Source organism: Barbus barbus (assembly GCF_936440315.1).
Source record: "Barbus barbus genome assembly, chromosome: 37".
Classification (NCBI taxonomy): domain Eukaryota; kingdom Metazoa; phylum Chordata; class Actinopteri; order Cypriniformes; family Cyprinidae; genus Barbus; species Barbus barbus.
Genome location: NC_136715.1, coordinates 11,631,925 through 11,650,398, shown reverse-complemented (window position 1 = coordinate 11,650,398; position 18,474 = coordinate 11,631,925). Strand labels below are relative to the sequence as shown.

The window sequence follows — 18,474 nt, the reverse complement described above, 5'->3', positions numbered from 1 at the left end:
TAAAAATAAGCATTGCTCAGAGCCAGTGTGAATGAGCGAATTCTAATCGTGTCCCAGAAAACTGAGTCATCTTTTCCCAATGTTTCATAGATCTGTGTTTACTATATACTTATACACTGCTAGGGGGTCTAGGGAGTGAAATGAAACACAGGTGGGGATTTGTCAAAGTGTGCAAGTGACCTGTGATAGTCTTTGCATCAGTTGGAAAGTGTTGGTATAAATAAATCAATAATGTTTTGCAATGTATTTCATCATATTGCAGCAAAAGTCTAAACAGCAGGGATACATTATAGCTGCCATGAAGTATTTCTTTAAAAAAAACACATTTATAATGGCTGCTGAAAATTTATTTTTGCCATTACAGGAATAATGACATTTTAAAATAGAATAGTGTGTTAAAATTTTAAAATGGTGTGTATTGAAATCTAAAACAGTTTTTAAATTGTAATAATATTACACAATATTGCTGTATTTAGTGTATTTTTGATCAAACAAATGCAGCCTTGGTGCACTTTTCTCCATTTCTGTGTGTATTTATATACATCAGCTGAAGTGAATGTGAACTGCTGGCCCAAAAATCCATATTTTGTTGAGGCCTGTATAGACTTTTTCCATGTTGCCTTTTCTGTTTCATTGAGAGCACTGGATGATTTGAATAAAATATTAATCATGAGTAAATTTATATGCACTCTGGTCCATGAATTGATTGAAATGATTGCAGACTCAAACTTTTGATGCAGTTTTACTGATGGATCCTCTATCAGTAGAAACCCTGAGGAGAGGGAGAGCAGGAGAAAGTTAAAAAGGAAAGACAGAGCTGAGTTGAGCTGAGCTGTGCCTCCTAGGAGCAGCTCAGGGCTCTAGGCTCACTGATAACCTTCTCCTTATGCAAAGCCATGCACTGGCTGCAGCCAAGGGATTGAGCTCAAGAGCACTGTGTGTGTGTGTGTGTGTGTGTGTGTGTGTGTGTTCGTACATGTGTGGAGCTCTCCTCTCAGTTTGGCACTCTACTTCATGAGTGACTGAAAGTAGCTTTAAATGCACTCAGAGGAGAGTGTCGTGTGTACTGGTCTGTATATCAATTCTAGATACAGTTATACTGGTCTAAAATTATCATTAGGTGATGTCTCAGATTGTGTAATAATACAAATTCATAAGAGATGAGCAACACAAATCAGAAATAATATTGTATAGTTTCTACTTTTTCATTTTTTTGTATTTGTAAAAGGTCTTTAGTAGATGTTTGTAAAAAAAACTCTCACCAGGATGTTGATACTGATAAGAAATGTTTTTTGAACAATCAAATTAGCGTATTAGAATGATTTCTGAAGGATCATGTGTAATAGCTGCTAAAATGTGTATATATATATATATAATGAATAAAAAAGCAAAAAATACACTATTTATAAAAAATGTCCCTCAACATAACCTTATTTAAGGCTATGCCACTCTGAATGGTACTGCAGTGCTAAGTACTCAGAGCTTCCAAAGACTCATGGAGGCAATTAGATTACTTTTGACAAGAAGAAATGATAAAAGAAAACACGATCTGGTCTCATTTTGAAAGACGAGTGAAAATCTGATTATTATTTCAGCAAAGCAGCATCAAGGTTTCTTTTTATTGCAAAACTCATTGGAATGCGCCACTCTTGGAAAATGGTCTTATCTGGGATAGACAAATGGATAACCCTTGCTGTGATAGAAATGCTATTTTAAAGACATTTCCTGTTATTCCACTGCCATTAAATGTGTTCGATAGATTGGATTTCCCTTATATTCATAATAACAGAAATGCAAAACTAAGATAGGAGACAGATAAGTGGATAAAGGAAAGAATATATGAGGAAAGCATTAACAAATAAAATAAATGACTAAACTGAGTGTATTTAAATATTAGAGGCTCTATAAAAAGCTGCACAAAGCCCCTCCTAAACCATTAGGAGACGATATATGCACAGAACTTCTGTGTGAAGTTGAAAGGATTTATAATCAGAGATGAAAGAAGTTCTGATAATGTTGTATCCTCCCTCAGCTTTAGCGCCAAGTTACTCTGCTGTTGATTTATTTGGCATATGAACAGATTTCTGTTTTTCTGTTCATTTATTGATGACTCGATAGGGGAAAAATGCCAGCTGGAAAATGAAACCATGAAAGTAAAGTGTTCTCTCTCTCTCTCTCTCTTTTATTTTTATTTTTTTACCTAGGCCGGAAAGCTGGCAATGGATCGAGGATGGGCTATAAATGTGGGTGAGTTCTCTCTCTAATGTTCCCAATCATCACTCGAAAAACAGTTGCCAAGAGTAAAAGTGCATTTTACTGTGGATTATGGATTTGCTGTGCTCCCTGCATATTTGATTCCATCTCAGAAAAACTATTGATCATTTAAAGTAGTGATTCTCAAACATTCTAATATTACTTAGTCACAACAAATTCCCTCTAATTTTGTCACCGTTCAACTGACATTGAGTGGAAAAAAAAAAATGGAAAAAAGAGCAAAGAATATGTAATAATTACATTTAATAAATAATATATTTATTATTATTATTATTTTTAAAATATATATTTTTAAATGGTCATGTACCACTGGTGCGATAGCCCTAGACTCTTTAATATTAAGATGTTACAGGGTTGTTCTCTTGGTAACTTAAATGAAGTTCATTCAAAATTCCCCAAAGATGGCTATGTATCAGTGTATTCACTATTCTATTCTCATCCTCGTTTCTGAAGAAATCGGGAGAAAAAGCATGGCTCCTGCTAGCTCAGCCATTTCCTTCTTGCCGCTGAGCAACTGAGCCGCTCTTTGCCTCTGCATCGCTAAACATTAATAGACAACTGACGACGATTCATTCAAATGCGCGCGTTGTTCTCTGGAGGGTGTTGCACAGTAATTGAAAGGTGTGAATCAGCAAGCGGGGTCATGTGAATAAGCAATAAATGCTAATGAGCAACCGGCCCGCTCCTGTAGAGGAGCTTCCGGAGTGCAAAGTCATTTAATGAGGCTAAATGTGGCAGGTCATGGGAGGACAGATTGGATCTGTTGCTTGAATATAATAATTAAAAACTAATTAAAAACTAGTCTTTCAATCACCCACATTTTGAGGGAGCATTCAGATGGAAATCTTCTGGTGGCACTGGAAAACAGGCGCCATTTTTATGCTCTGATCTGTTTTTAAATCTCTTTTCTTCTTTATGCAGGAGGAGGCTTCCACCACTGCTCCAGTGACAAAGGAGGAGGTTTTTGTGCCTACGCTGACATCACATTGGCGATCAAGGTGAGGCGTTTGCGTCTAAACATTAGAGATTGCAAAATGCACCCCTACAAGCAATTTATTAGTCATCTAAAACAGTTGTAAATAATAGGAATGAATTATGAATAACATGGCAGTTAAACAGTTTAAATCATTGACCAGTTGCTGACTGAAATTATGATGACCAATGTCAACATGTAATATGAGCCTGGTCAGTACCTGGATGGGAGACCTCCGGTGAAAACAAGGTTGCTGTTGGAAGAGGTGTTAGTGTGGGTCCTAATGACGGGGACACTATACTGTCAAAAAGCACCGTCTTTCGGATGAGACGTTAAACCGAGGTCTTGACTCTCTGTGGTCATTAAAAATCCCATGGCACTTCTCGTAAAGAGTAGGGGTGTAACCCCGGTGTCCTGGCCAAATTCCCTCCACTGGCCTCTATCATGCCTCCTAATAATCCCCATACACTTGATTGGCTCTATGACTCTCTCTCCTCTCCACCTGTAGCTGGTGTGTGGTGAGCGCACTGGCGCCGTTGTCCTGTGGCTGCCGTCGCATCATCCAAGTGGATGCTGCACACTGGTGGTGGTTGAGGAGAGACCCGCCCACATGATTGTAAAGCGCTTTGGGTGTACAGCAATACACAATAAAGCGCTATATAAATGCATCATTCATTCATTCATTCATTCATTCATTCATTCATTCATTCATTCAATATTGCTGAGTGAATAGATATTTTACTCAACTCTTTTTATCCAAATTCACTTAAAAATATATTTTTATTAATAAATATGAAAAATAATGCCATATATTTAATTTAAAATATTTTGATTTTGAAAATGGTCTTTAAATGCATATATAGTAGAGGACTTTTTGAATTACATGAGGAGCTTAATCAAGTGATGTCAATCATCTCCAAATGATTAAATATGTGACCCTGGACCACAAAATGGTCATAAGGGTAATTTTTTTTTGAAATTGAGATTTATATATCATCTGACAGCTGGATAAATAAGCTTTCCATTGATGCATGGTTGTTAGGATAAGACAATATTTGGCTGAGATACAACTATTCTGTTCTGGAATCTAAATATTGAGAAAATTGCCTTTAAAGTTGTCCAAATGAAGTTCTTAGCCATGCATATTACTAATCAAAAATCAAGTTTTAATATATTTACAGTAGGAAATTGACAAAATATCTTCATGGAATATGATCTTTATTTAATGTCCTAATGATTTTTGGCATAAAAGAAAAATCAATAATTTTGACCCATACAATGCTACGAATATACCCCAGCGACATAAGACTTTTTGTTTTGTGGTCCAGGGTCACATATACTGTTGTTTTACTACTGTAACTTTACCACTCTTATTCATCTGCTGTTGTTATTGGCTAACATTTTACTTTGGAAATAATCATTTTTGGGTTGTGGATATGCTTATCATATTCAGAATAGTTGCCATTTGGTATTGTTAAGAAATAATATAAATGTATTCTATTGAAGAAATAAACAGACTAAAGATAAGAGGATTACTTGCATAAACGTCGTTAAACCTTTCACATTCCAGCCTCTGAGTTTCATTAAACCATCCTGCACAGATTCATGGGTACAGACATCATGTTCGGTATCTCTGTACCATCTTTTTAAACTCATCCATTGATTTCTATTTTTCCACATTCATTCCACTCTCAGATTGTTGCTATGTCGTGAGATCCACAAACCTCTCTGCAATTTGTTCCTCTGTCAGGCACAACCTAACTGCCTCCCTTGTGTGTTTCCCTCCGCAGTTTCTCTTTGAGAGGGTGGAAGGAGTTGCCAGGGCCACCATCATCGATCTAGATGCCCATCAGGTGAGCAGTCCTTTTCCAACTCCACTCTGTCAGTCAATGGAATTGACGCCGTAGACGAGATAATACCCCTTTTTTGGAGGCAAAATCAATAACTCTGCACTCTGATTACTTATATGCAACAGCTTTGACTCCTCTGCAGCTGAAACATGCTTTTTTCTGTTGTCGTGACTCTGTTAGTGTTGGCTGTTGAGTGTGTCATTAAGATGATTGCAATGGCAATCACTACTCAATGATAGCAATGCTACTTTTTTTGGGCTGTCAAGTGTGTTATGATATTGTACGTGCTCTTATAGTGTGTAATGAGGTAAAGGATTTTTCTCTAGTTTAGTTCTTTTACCAACTTACAAGAAGTTGGCTTATCCCCCCCAAATGTTTTACACAACTATATTGTCATACTTTTTTTTTTTTTTTTTGTGTGTGTGTGTTTGCTAAGTTTTTAAGACATCTATACATCTATTTTAAGGCATCTGTGCAAATCCAAGTACACGGGTGGTTAAGCTCATTAATTAAATATAATGTTCAAAAAATAATTAAGTATATATAAAATAGAACAAATATAAAATATGCCCAAAATGTTTCAATATTGTTTAAACTAATTAATAAGCAGTGATTTATTTACCATGTATTTTAATTTTAAATATTTTGTTTTATATCTTACTTTAACCATCTACATGTTTTGTACTCCAAATAGATGTTGTTGATGTAGACTTCCATTCAAAATTTTGGGCTTATTAATATTTCACGTAATTGTGATTCTTCTTTTAACTTTCTATTCATGAAAGAATCCTAAAAAATACATCTCCGTCTTATTTCTTGAGCACAAAATCAGCCTATTAGAAGACTGCTTAAGACCGCTTCGCAGCATCACATGAATAAATTGCATTTTTAAATATATTAAAATAGTAATAATATTTAACAGAGTTGTGACAGTTCTGACACTTGCAGTATATGTTTACAAAGTAATGTGCATCAATCTCTTATGTCAAAAGATCCAGAAAAAAAATAATTTTGCATGATATGATCCCTTTAGAGACCAGATATGAATATTGTAAGAAGCCATTCTGTTAGTCTTAGCAGCAGTAGAATATGTTGTATCCAATGCAGTGCTGAGATTGTAAATGATCCCACTCATTAATAAAATATGACCCTTCTTTAATCATTCTCAGTAAATTACAGGTTTTATGATCCTTAACCAAGAGTGTAGAATTCACATGGTTATCAGCCATATGCCTGTCATTGATTTATCCTCATCATCTTGATATTTGCTTGGTCACAAGTGTGTTTATAGGCTGACTTATAAACTAATTAACACCAAAGCAGCTAAACGCTTGTGAGAATGCATGTTCATTGTGATCTAGCTACTCTCTGTGAACATTGGGGACAGTGAAGGTGAGCAGAAAATATTTGGTTTGATGTCATGCTCACCCGAGCAAGAGGAGAGCTGGATGAAGTGAAAGAGACAAGGACATGCTTGATGAGATAACGAATGAAATGAAAAAGAGACCTGTCTCACAACCAATGACTCTGAGGTAAAGAGTTGAATTAAGAAGCAGAGCTCTAAATGGGCAATCAGCTACAAAGAGCTTCAGATGACAGCTGTCACACTCATCACTTCTGACACATCCGTAATTCTTTATGTTGTCAGGTTTTCAGTGAGTTAATATTGGTGCTTTATAGTTTTTCAAGATAATTTGAATGACTTCTCCCTGGTACTGTGTGCCAGAATCCTGTCTCTTTCTATTTAGTCCGCTTGAACCCTGTCCCTTTCTCACAGTCGAGCAGAGTAGGTGTAGAAATGTTCATACTCAACCGCAATTGAGTAATTTTTTTAAATATTAAAATTATAATGATAATTGTGATCACAGTTGTTGTCTTCATTAGTGATAAACATATATGTAGATACACTGCCCTCCAAAAGTTTGGAAACACCCCAACCTTCCTAAACCTTCCAACAAGACAATGACCCCAAGCACGCTTCCAAGCTGTGCAAATCCTATTTGGAGAGGAAACAGTCAGCTGGCATCATGTCTGTCATGGAATGGCCTCCCCAATCACCCGACCTCAACTCAATTGAGCTACTATGGGAGGAACTGGACCGTGATGTCCGTAAGAAGTGTCCAAACAGTGTGAATAATCTTTGGGCAATCCTTCAGGAGGCTTGGAGTAATATACTGTACAGTATCAAGTCAATGTTTGAATAAACTGACAGCTCGCATGCCCAGATTATGCAGAGCTGTAATAGCTGCTAATGGTGGATATTTTGATGAATCGAAAATAAAAAAATTCTATGTATAAACTATATAATAAAATATGTTTTTGTAGTTTGTGTTGTCCCTTATCAGTGCAAAATTATCACAAATTAAAAAGGATTCTTGCCAATATTGTCCAAAACCCCACTTTTCTAGGGCGTTTCCAAACTTTTGGAGGGCAGTGTATATATATATATATATATATATATATATATATATATATATATATATATATCTGCTATAGGATGTTAAATCAGATGATATTAAGACTGTCACCCTCTTGCCGATAACCAAAAGTTTGTGTTAGTTGCAGGTCTGTCAATTAATAATTCACTGTGTTTTTTATTTATTCATTTATTTGTGACCCTGGACAACAAAATCAGGCTTAAGTTTATACCTTTAAAGTTGTCCAAATGAAGTTCTTAGCAATGCATATTACTAATCAAAAATGAAGTTTTTATATATTTACGGTAAGACATTTACAAAATATCTTAATGAAGCATGACTTTTACTTAATATCCTAATGATTTTTGGCATAAAAGAAAAAAATCAGGCTTCTACCAGCACACTTTACTTTTGGGATGGCACTCTGCATGTGATGAGCAGTGCCTGCTTTCCTTCAAACATGATGCTTGGAATTGGGGTTCATCAGACCAGATCATTTTATTTCTCACAGTCTGAGGGTCCTTTAGGTGCTTTTTTGCAAATTCTAAGCGTGTTTTCATGTGTCTACACTGAAGAGAGGTTTCTGTTTTGCCACACTGCCATAAAGCCCAGATCGATGGAGTGTTGCAGTGATGTTTGTCCTTCTGTAGGTTTCTCCTATCTGCATATACGATCATGGAGCTCAACTAGAGTGACCATCAGGTTTCTTCGTCACCACTCCAACCAAAGCCCTTCTCCATCAATTGCTCAGTTTGGCCAGCTCTAAGAAGAATCCTGGTTGTTTCAAACTTCTTCCATTAAGGGTAACAGAGACTACATGCTTCTGTGACCCTTCATGAAGCAGAATTTTTTTCTGAATTCCTCCCCAGATGTGTGGCTTGACGCAAACATGTTTCTGAGCTCTACAGACTGTTCTTTTGACACCAGGGCTTGGTTTTTGCTCTATGAATTATCAGCTGTTGGTCCTTTTATTAAGACGTGTGCCTTTCCAAATCATAGCCATTCAATTGAATTTGCCACAGGTTAGCTTCACTCAAAGTGTAGTAACACCTACAAGCAATATGAATGCTCCTGAGCTAAATTCCAACTGTCCCAGATAAGGGTATGAGTACTTATGCAATGGAATCATCAAGGTTTTTATTTTTAATAAATTTGTTACAATTTTTTAATACTTCTTTTTTTTTTTTTTTTGCTTTACCATTATATTGATTGATGTGGAAAAAAGTAATTCAAAGCAGTTTAACATAAGTCAGCAACATAAAATGTGAAAAAAATGAAGGGGTATGAATACTTTCATAAGGCAGTGTCTGTGGGTGTGTACGTGTTTGTGTATGTATATATATTTGTTATTTATTTATGTATTTATTTATTGCTATAATTAAATTGCATATATAAGTTTGGGTTTTTTGAAAGAATTCTCTTGCTCACCAAGTTTGCATTTATTTGATGAAAAATACAATAAAAACAATAATACTGTAAATTATTTTTACAATTTAAAATAAAAATTTAGTTTATTAATATGATGGCAAAGCTGATTTTTTATTCTGATCATTATAATATGCTGATTTGGTGCTTAAGAAATATTTCTTATCATCATCAGTTGAAAACAGTTGTACTGCTTAACATTTTTGTGGAAACCAAGATTTAAGAAAAAAAAAGTGAAGTGAGTGAAGTGAAGTGACATTCAGCCAAGTATGGTGACCCATACTCGGAATTCGTGCTCTGCATTTAACCCATCCAACGTGCACACACACAGCAGTGAACACACACACAGCAGTGAACACACACACACCGTGAACACACACCCGGAGCAGTGGGCAGCCATTTTATGCTGCAGCGCCCGGGGAGCAGTTGGGGGTTCGGTGCCTTGCTCAAGGGCACCTCAGTCGTGGTATTGAGGGTGGAGAGAGCGCTGGACATTCACTCCCCCCACCTACAATCCCTGCTGGCCCGAGACTCGAACCCGCAACCTTTGGATTACGAGTCCAACTCTCTAACCATTAGGCCATGCCTTCCCCAATGTTGCACTATAAGTTATTTTAAGTATGTATTTACTGTCACTTTTGATCAATTCAATGATTCCTTGTTGAATGAAAATATCAGTTTCCTACAAAAAAAAAAAAATCTCCCAAGAATGACCCCAAACTTTTAAACGATAGTCATTATATCAGCCAGCCATTTCAGTCAAATACTAGTCTTAACACATCATATCCTTACTTTAATTAGTGTAAATCAACATGTTTCCCTTAAATTTGCAGTTTATTACACTCTCCTTCCTAATGAGTAACCTCCTCTGCTAATTAGCCCAGCCTATTAATTAAATTCTCACGGACCCAGGAGTTGTTGTTCCTGATAATTTTGGTGCTACAGTAGCACATAAAAACTGGCACAAGCATTTTTAAGTGTGGCTTGATTGTAATAGTCAAGTCTTTTAGTCTTTTGCTCATCGACTAAGCCAACAAGATCTGATCAATACCATTGCTGGATGAATAATTTATGGAGGGCCACAAGCAGAACAAAGGTGGGAATCTTCATGTTGGCATATAAATGTGCCTGAAAGCGCTGTCTCAGCTGGGTTTAATGGCTGTGAAAATATCGAGAGGGGAGACGTTGGCGTTAAAGCTTCAATTAAAGGCTTAAAGTTATGACATGCAATGGTCTCTGTAGGTGACAACAGTTGCATACAGGGCCTAAAACTAACTTTTTGCCACACCTGCCAATGGCCGGTGACCTGATAAAATTTACTGGCCAAATTTTTTTTTACCAGCCATGAAACTCCTTTTTGCAAAAACAGGCATTTACTACAACTACAATGACTAAACATATTTACAATGTTTTTAATTTGTCCTTTACTTTACTTACAAGAAAAAAACAACAAACATATTTATTGATTTATCGTTTTTTTTTTTTTTTTTCCTAAAAACATTGAGATTCTTGTCCTTTGCACGTTTTCAGCAGTCCGTCGTGTTACGCCTGTTTCACACATACTCTGTTTGCAGTGCGTATGTGGTGCGTATTTTTTTCCGCACCCATGTTAACGGATTAAAACAGGGCTATTCAATTAGCTTCATTTGAGGGCCGGATTATCGAACAGAAAATTTGAAGGGGGCCAAGGGGGTGGGAGCCGTCCCGATCTCTTTCTGGGGGACTTAAATTGAAATTTAAAATCTATAAAAGGTTAACATTAGTGCTGTCTGTCAATCAATTTAAAAAAGTAATCACACGCAGGGCTTGCAAAATGTCAAAATCCCTGGTAGACTTTCGGGCAGGGATTCCTCAGATTTTGGTAGCCCGAAAATTCATTTAACTATAGCCCAAATAAAATAAAGACCATAAATGTCAATCAAAAACATTTTCAATACACAAATATCAACGAATATCAAGAGTTTTATTTTACTATTTACAAGGTATCTGCAGAATTCTTAAAAATCTATTTAAGGCAATTTGAAAAATGATTTCTTATACCATTTTAATGTATTTAAAACTGTCTAAGGCCTTAACTCTTCAATTTAGTTGTATCAAATTTAAGGACCCGTGGGAGCAATGTTCACTCTTTTTTCTTGCTGAGCAAAACTTTTCTCTTTTGGGCAATACACTGCAGTTCAAAAGTTTGGATCAATAAAGTTTTTTAAAGACGTTTCTTATGCTCATCAAGGCTGTATCTATTTGATAAAAAATACTGAATATTATTTCACAAAATAATATTGTGAAATTATTGCAATTTAAAATAATTGTTTTCTATTTTAATATACTTTAAAATGTAATTAATTCCTGTGAAGCAAAGCAGTATTTTCAGAGTCACATGATCCTTTAGAAATCATTCTAATATGCTGATTTTTAATCAATGTTGGAAACAGTTATACTGGATTTTTTTTTTATTTTATTTTTTTATACTGTATTTTTTGGGACCTGTGATATTTTTTTAAAATAAAAAGTTAAAAAGAACAGTGTTTAGTCAAAATAGAGATTTTGTGTTACAATATAAACTATTCAAAAGTTTGGGGTCAGAAATTTTTTTCTTTCTTTTTTAAAGATACTTTTAAAAAGTTTAAAGAAAGTTAAATAAACTTTATTCAGCAAGGATGTGTTAAATGGATAAAACTGATAGTAAAGACTTCTATTGTTAGAAAATATTTCTATTTTGAATAAATGCTGTTCTTTTAAACTTTTTATTAATCAAAGAAAAAAGTAACACAGGTTCCAAATAAACATTAAGCAGCACAACAGTTTCAACACTGATAATAAATCAGCATATTAGAATGATTTCTGAAGGATCATGGGACACTGAAGACTGGAGGAATGATGCTGAAAATTCAGCTTTGATCACAGGAATAAATACTATTTTAAAGTATAGATATTAAAATAGGAAACCAATATTAGAAATTACAATAACATTTCACTATAGCACTGTTTTTTCTGTATTTTTGAAATGAATACAGCCTTGATGAGCAAGAGACTCAAAGTCAAACACCTGATAAATAATTGACCTTGTTTTTGAGTCTATAATATAGGCCTAACATATATTATCAAAACAAACTATTTAAACTGATAGAATACAAACTGAAGCAAAACTTAAGCTGAGATCTGTAAGTTAAATATAAAAAACGTGAACATATGAATTCTTCTATAGCTGTCTAAACATCCTTATGAAGTACAGTTTGTACAATACTCTTGTGTGACTGTACATGTCTCAGAGTTTTGTTACCGTTCTTTGCCCATCCTCCGCTATTTCCAGCACTTAATCAAGCCACTCTTCTTTAATACATGAGGACGTTTTATTTCACATGTCATTTTGTTTGCGTTGTCTCTCGTGTTGAGCGCACCACAACCATTGAAGTATTCAGTTTCTACAGCGACTCATTTGGTGTATATCGTTCTCTTTCTATGAAACCGGTTCTAACTCTGTCGTGACATCAGCTCTATAGCGGTTTGCCCGAGCATTGCTATTCCTTCCCTTTTACTGCGGCATTCAATCAAATGGCTTCCCAACTAATTTTTGTGTGCGCGAGGTACATTATTTCTTCTGTGCGGCCGCGGTGGAAGAAGAGCGCGGTCGCGCGTGCACTCAGCTTAGAGGGAACACTGTGTGGGAGTCCTGTATTTAAGGTAGCCCGTCGGGAAGGGCAGTGATACATTTTGGTAGGAAAACGCAATAGCCCCCGGGACGTCCGGCTAGCGATTTTGCCCTGACACGTTTCTCTGTAATTAATTGTGATTAATCGCATATTTATTTTGTCATAATTTCACATTGAACCTCCAAATGAATGGTGAAACAACAGAAAGATGGTATATTTTAAATGTTTTTAATGGCATCTTATTACAGAGTAGCCTATTATTAATGAAGCATTAATACCAATACTACTGGTGTCTCTATTAAAAGCATTTTCCCTCAATTTTACCAATTAATTATAGCCATTCAGCATTACAGTATAATTGAAAGCCATTATTTTTAACATTTAATAGGCTCTGAAATATTAAGTGATTTTAAAACAATCTTCACATAAACTATAAATTGTATATGCATAAACTATACAGATTAATCTTTATTCAGCTACAAAAGTTAATCAGCGACTAGAGCAGTTGAGTGATTTCTCTTTTTCTTTTGTTTACATCAATGACAGACTTCAGCAGGTTTCACTTTAAAATCAGCGCCGTCTCTTTAAAACCATTGTAAGACACTGTTACATTTACTTGCCAAGTCTACTAGGGGTTGGGGTGGGTTCTAAATTTGCACAGCTGCTTTTTGTTTTATAATACTGTTCCCAGAAGAAAATTCAATAAACCAGTGGCGGCTGCTGGTCTTTCAAAGAGGGGAAGCTCATTTTCGGCCTGCCCTACATCATAAAAATTGTCCATTTATTTATACATAAATTCTGCCATCGTGTGCAGTTTGCTAGCTGGCTAGTTCACCGCCTGGCCTACTGTATGAATGAATGAATGAACAAACGATCTAAAAAAACATATTAAACTCGACGGAGGAAATGTGGGAATTAGGTTAAACTGAAACAAGGAATGTGGTGTATAATTGTGTGAAATGTATAATGAAAATTGGCCAGCAATTTCGCCAAGCAAATATCAAGAAATAGGTTGCAGCAGTTTGTCTTTTGACTACACTTGCAAAGTCCACTATGGGACTGAGCTCGAATCAGTGTTGCCAGCTTCTTTCGATGGAAAGTACAAAGTAGCTAAAGCCAGTTTGAAAAGTCGCTAAATGTCGCCAGATGACGTCATGCGCTAATTAGCATATTAATCATCGCGTCATATTGTCTTTTACATTTGTTTGTCTCTCTGTGCTCATTCTGTATTTTAATGCAGCCAAATTCTCAATAAAACTGTTCTCCTTTATATATTTTACTGTTTATGTTGTCAGTCAACGGGATAAATATGAAATAGTGACTGAAACGCAGCCCTTTAAGAATACATAACCAGCTCTCCCTCCCAAGAAGTTAGTATGCACAAAAACGTCTCGGGTTACGTATGTAACCCTGGTTCCCTGAAGGGAACGAGACGCTGCGTCGAACGCTACGGGGAACGCCCTCAGCGTGACCGCGCTCTGAACCAGAGTGTAAAATGTCCAATGAAAGGGCGAGACGTCATAGGCGGTGACGTCACTGACCGGAAAGCATATAAGCACGTGCGGTGGAGCCGGCGTTTGCTTCCAGGAATGAAGCAACCGCTCGCAGGGATACAGGAAGTATGGCCTAGAGACGCAGCGTCTCGTTCCCTTCAGGGAACCAGGGTTACATACGTAACCCGAGACGTTCCCTTCCAGGAACTCGAGCTGCGTCGAACGCTACGGGGAACGAGATGCCAACGCCACCAGACTTCCAAATACCTGCCCTGTGTGTATCACTGGGAGCACAGCGAGGGCGAGAAAGAAGAGCCGGGAGTGGCCGTAAGATCAAGGTGATAGAACCGAACAAAGGTGAGGGGCGTGGACCAACCCGCAGCTTTGCAGATATCCTGCATAGAAACCCCTGCCAGAAAGGCCTTGGAGGCCGCCATACTCCTAGTTGAATGGGCCTTAAGCCCCAGAGGCGAAGGGATGCCTGAAGATTCATAGGCCAAGGAAATAGTATCCACAATCCACCTGCTAAGGGTCTGCCTAGAAGCAGGCCGACCCCGCTTAGGAGGACCGAAGCAAACTAGCAATTGGTCCATCCTTCTCCACAGGGCAGCTCTGTGGACGTATGCGTCCAGTGCTCACACTGGACACACACAGTTATGCTTTCGCTGGTCAGGCTCCCGAAAGGGAGGAGGACTGAGGGCCTGCAGCACGACAGGCCGTGGTATAGAAGAGGGGATCTAGGAAATAACCCGCTCGAGGGTAGAAAAACGCTTTGGCCAGACCAGGGGCAAAGACGAGATAAGAAGGGGCCATGAAGGGCCTACAAATCCCCACTCTCTTAAGAGACCACAGCCAGGTCCCCGTAGGGACACGTCGTACAGGAGGCCTCAGCCTCAGCGCACCGTGGAGGAAACATGTAACCAGGGGGTGTCGACCCACTGTAAGGCCACCGAGAAGGGCATGGTAGGCCGATAAAGCCGCCACGTAACCTTCAGGGTGGAGTGAGTTACCCCTGCGGAGAAACAGGCCTGCGGGACCTGCAGCACTGTACCAAACGGGCAGTTAACTGGGTCAAGGTGGCGGTCTCCGCACCAAGAAGTGAAATATTTTCACTTCAGGGCATAGTTTCCTCGTAGAGGGAGCTCTGGATTGGAAGATGGTCTCAGCAACCTCGGTTGAGAGACCGGAAGCTATGAGCTGCGCCCCCTCAGAGGCCAGAACTTCCACACGTAATGCGCGCGTCGCCTCGGCAACGTGCGCTGCAACAGCGAGCACTCACTCAGAGGGGGAAGAACCGCACACGCGGGCTTCCACGAACGAGAGCGCTAGATCTGGGGAATGCAGGAGGAGATAGGGCGAACCCGTCTCCAACCTGTTCACCAGATCCCTGTTGCCATCCAGAACTCCCGGGAGCAGAGCGATCGGGGAAAAACCGTACAGACGAAGCCTCGGCCAGGTCTGTACCAAGCGTCCAGTCCAAAGGAGCTGGAGGAACTAGAGGGGCATAGCGCTGACTCTCTAGTCGCACAGCCAAAAACCTCCATATCTGCTTCACCACCTCGGGGTGAAGCATCCATTCCCCGGGCCTCAGCCCCTGCCTCGACAGGATGTCTGCTCCCACATTGAGATACCCAGGGATATCGATGGCTCTGAGCGAGCGAAGTTTGTCCTGGGACCACACAAGGATCTGGTGCGCCAGCTTGTACAAGGGGCGCGAACGCAGACCTCCCTGGTGGTTGATGTAAGAGACCACCGCTGTGCTGTCGGTGCGCACCAACACATGGTGATCTCTTAGGTCCGGGAGAAAGTGCTTGAGTGCACGAAACACGGCCAACATTTCCAAACAATTGATATGCCACGTTAGATGGCGACCGCTCCACAGACCGCGGGCAGGGTGGCCACTCATGACCGCTCCCCAACCGGTGAGGAATGCGTCCGTCACTAGCATTACGCGGCGACAAGAGGCTCCCAGCACCGGGCCCTGAGACAAGAACCAAGCTTGGCTCCACATGTCTAAGGCACGTAGGCATCGCCGCGTGACCTTGATCATGCGAAGCGGGTTTCCCCTCGGGGAGAACCCCTTGGTCTTGAGCCACCCCTGTAGGGGTCTCATGTACAGCAGGCCAAAAGTAATCACGTTGGACGCAGCTGCCATGAGCCCCAGCAGTTTCTGAAACTGCCTGACAGTGAGTGACTGGCCCTCTTTCACTCTCTTGACTGAGGTGAGGATCGACTCGCTCCGAGCAGGAGACATACGTGCCTGCATCGTGGTCGAATCCCACACCACGCCTAGATAAGTGGTTCTCGTTACTGGAGAAAATCACACTTTCTTGACGTTCAGTCTCAACCCCTTCATGTGCGCGAGATCGACATCTCGATGCCGAGTCGCCACCTGCTCTGATCGAGCCAGAATCAACCAATCGTTGATGAAAAATGCGGGGTACGAGTGCAGGGCCAACGAGAAGAACCCAATATCGGTAAGCTTTGCCCCTAAAAGCAAACCTGAGGGACTTCCCGTGAGAGGGAAGGATGGAGACGTGAAATATGCGTCCTTAGATCCATCGTGACAAACCAGTCCTCGGACTTGGTCTGAGACACGACTGATGAGTGTAAGCACCCTGAACTTCAGTGACATGACTGAGCGGTTCAACTGACGCAGATCTACCATCCTTCCTTGGAACAATGAAGTACCGGCTGTAGAACCCGGACTCTCTTCCGTGAGGAGGGACCACCTCGATGGCCTCCTTCCCCAAGAGAGTGTCTACTTCCTGTTCCATGATCAGAGCCTGCTGGGGGACCACGCACGTGGGAATCACCCCATTGAAAGGCGGTGGCGGAGCGCCGAACTGAATACAAAAGGCCTTTCTCTACAGTACGCAGGACCCAATGAGATCCAATTGGCAGTAGTTTCCACGCTGCCTAAATGGTCTACTAAGGGAACCAGTCTCTCGAGACTGGCCTCTGATGTACCCAGAGCTGCTGGCACGGTGCCCTGAAGCGGAGGACCGGCAGGGGACGGCCGAACCAGGAGCTCTAGGGACCCCCGCAGGGGTGGCGAGCTTCTCAGCTCCGCTACACTTCGGGGCGGAAGAAACTGAGAACACCGCTCGCTGGAGCCAGCTGCGCCCTGGAACTCTGGCAGGGTTGGCAGACTGCTCTCCCGAGGGCACTGGGGGAGACGGACACCCGATCTGCCCCAGAGGGGTCTGCCCTCGTAAGTCCTAGGCACAGCACCAGGACTGCCTCAGCCTCAGCCCCCTAATGAATGACGGTCCTCAGACCCGCGTCATTCCTAGGAAGACCAAGCTGAAGAACCAGACCCTGCAAGGCAGGACCCAAAGAGACACATCGGCAGTAGTTCCCACGCTGCCTGATGGTCTCCTAAGGGAACCAGTCTCTCGAGACTGGCCTCTGGCATGCCTAGAGCTGCTGGCTCGGTGCCCTGAAGCGGAGGACCGGCAGGAGACGGCCGAACCAGGAGCTCTAGGGACCCCCGCAGGGGTGGCGAGCTTCCCAGCTCCGCTACACTTCGGGGCGGAAGAACTGAGAACATTGCTCGCTGGAGCCAGCTGCGCCCTGGAACTCTGGCAGGGTTGGCAGACTGATCTCCCACGCCCGTAGGCTTCTTGGCCGAGAACCCCCTTAGACTTAAGAACGGTCCGCAGATCCGGCTTAGCCTTAGAGGTCCCCGACCCAGAGCGTTAGCTGCCACGGCCCCACCTCGGTGGGGTGTGAGTAGCCACGCTCTGTTTTGCGCCTCTCTAAAGAGGGGCTGGCACGCGGCGAGGGCTGCTCCCGCCTAGCAGCCCCCTGAGCTGGAGAAAGGCGAGGGAGAAACCGCTGAAACGCCGCCGCTTGTCTACGAGCCTCCTGGTACCTGTCGACGACGTAATTGACGTAGTCGCCGAACAGGCCAGAAGGCGCAAGCGGGGCGTCCATGAGGAAAACCCTATCTTCTCCTTCATGTCAGATAGGGTCGACCACAGACAGCGTTTCTAGGGAGCTCATAGACCAACTTATAATTCAATCAAGTTGAGCCCAATCCCTCATCCAGCTCTCTAAGCAGGTACGTCAGCTTGGTGCGCCTGCAACACTCTCTCTTTTTTTTTTTTTTTTCGGTGTGCAGACACGCACCAGCCTGACCTGCAGCCGCGAGCCTTCAGAGACAACGCCACGCAAGGGGACAGATAGCTCGCGAGCGTCTGTTCCACCCGGGGCATCGCTCTGATATGAATGAGAATAACGCACGCGTCGCCTCGGCAACGCGCGCTGCGATCCCCGCACTCACACTCGCCGCCGTGCCTCAGCAGCGGCGGGAATGTGAGATGTACAGCGGAGAGAAACACAACCAGCCCCCTTTTTTTTTTTTTTTTTAGAGCTGACTGCGCGCCG

The 18,474-nt window shown here is 41.0% G+C and overlaps 1 protein-coding gene across 3 annotated transcripts in view; it reads left to right on the top strand.

Annotated features, from left to right (window-relative positions):
• The window catches only part of hdac11 (histone deacetylase 11), a 37,169-nt gene that overhangs the window by 7,142 nt on the left and 11,553 nt on the right, over nt 1–18,474 (top strand). For all 3 annotated transcript variants that reach the window (XM_079396687.1, XM_079396688.1, XM_079396686.1), the window contains 3 exons: nt 2,205–2,247; nt 3,196–3,272; nt 5,038–5,100. In XM_079396687.1, the coding sequence (XP_079252813.1) occupies nt 2,205–2,247; nt 3,196–3,272; nt 5,038–5,100 (183 nt within the window). The remainder of the gene's footprint in view (nt 1–2,204; nt 2,248–3,195; nt 3,273–5,037; nt 5,101–18,474) is intronic.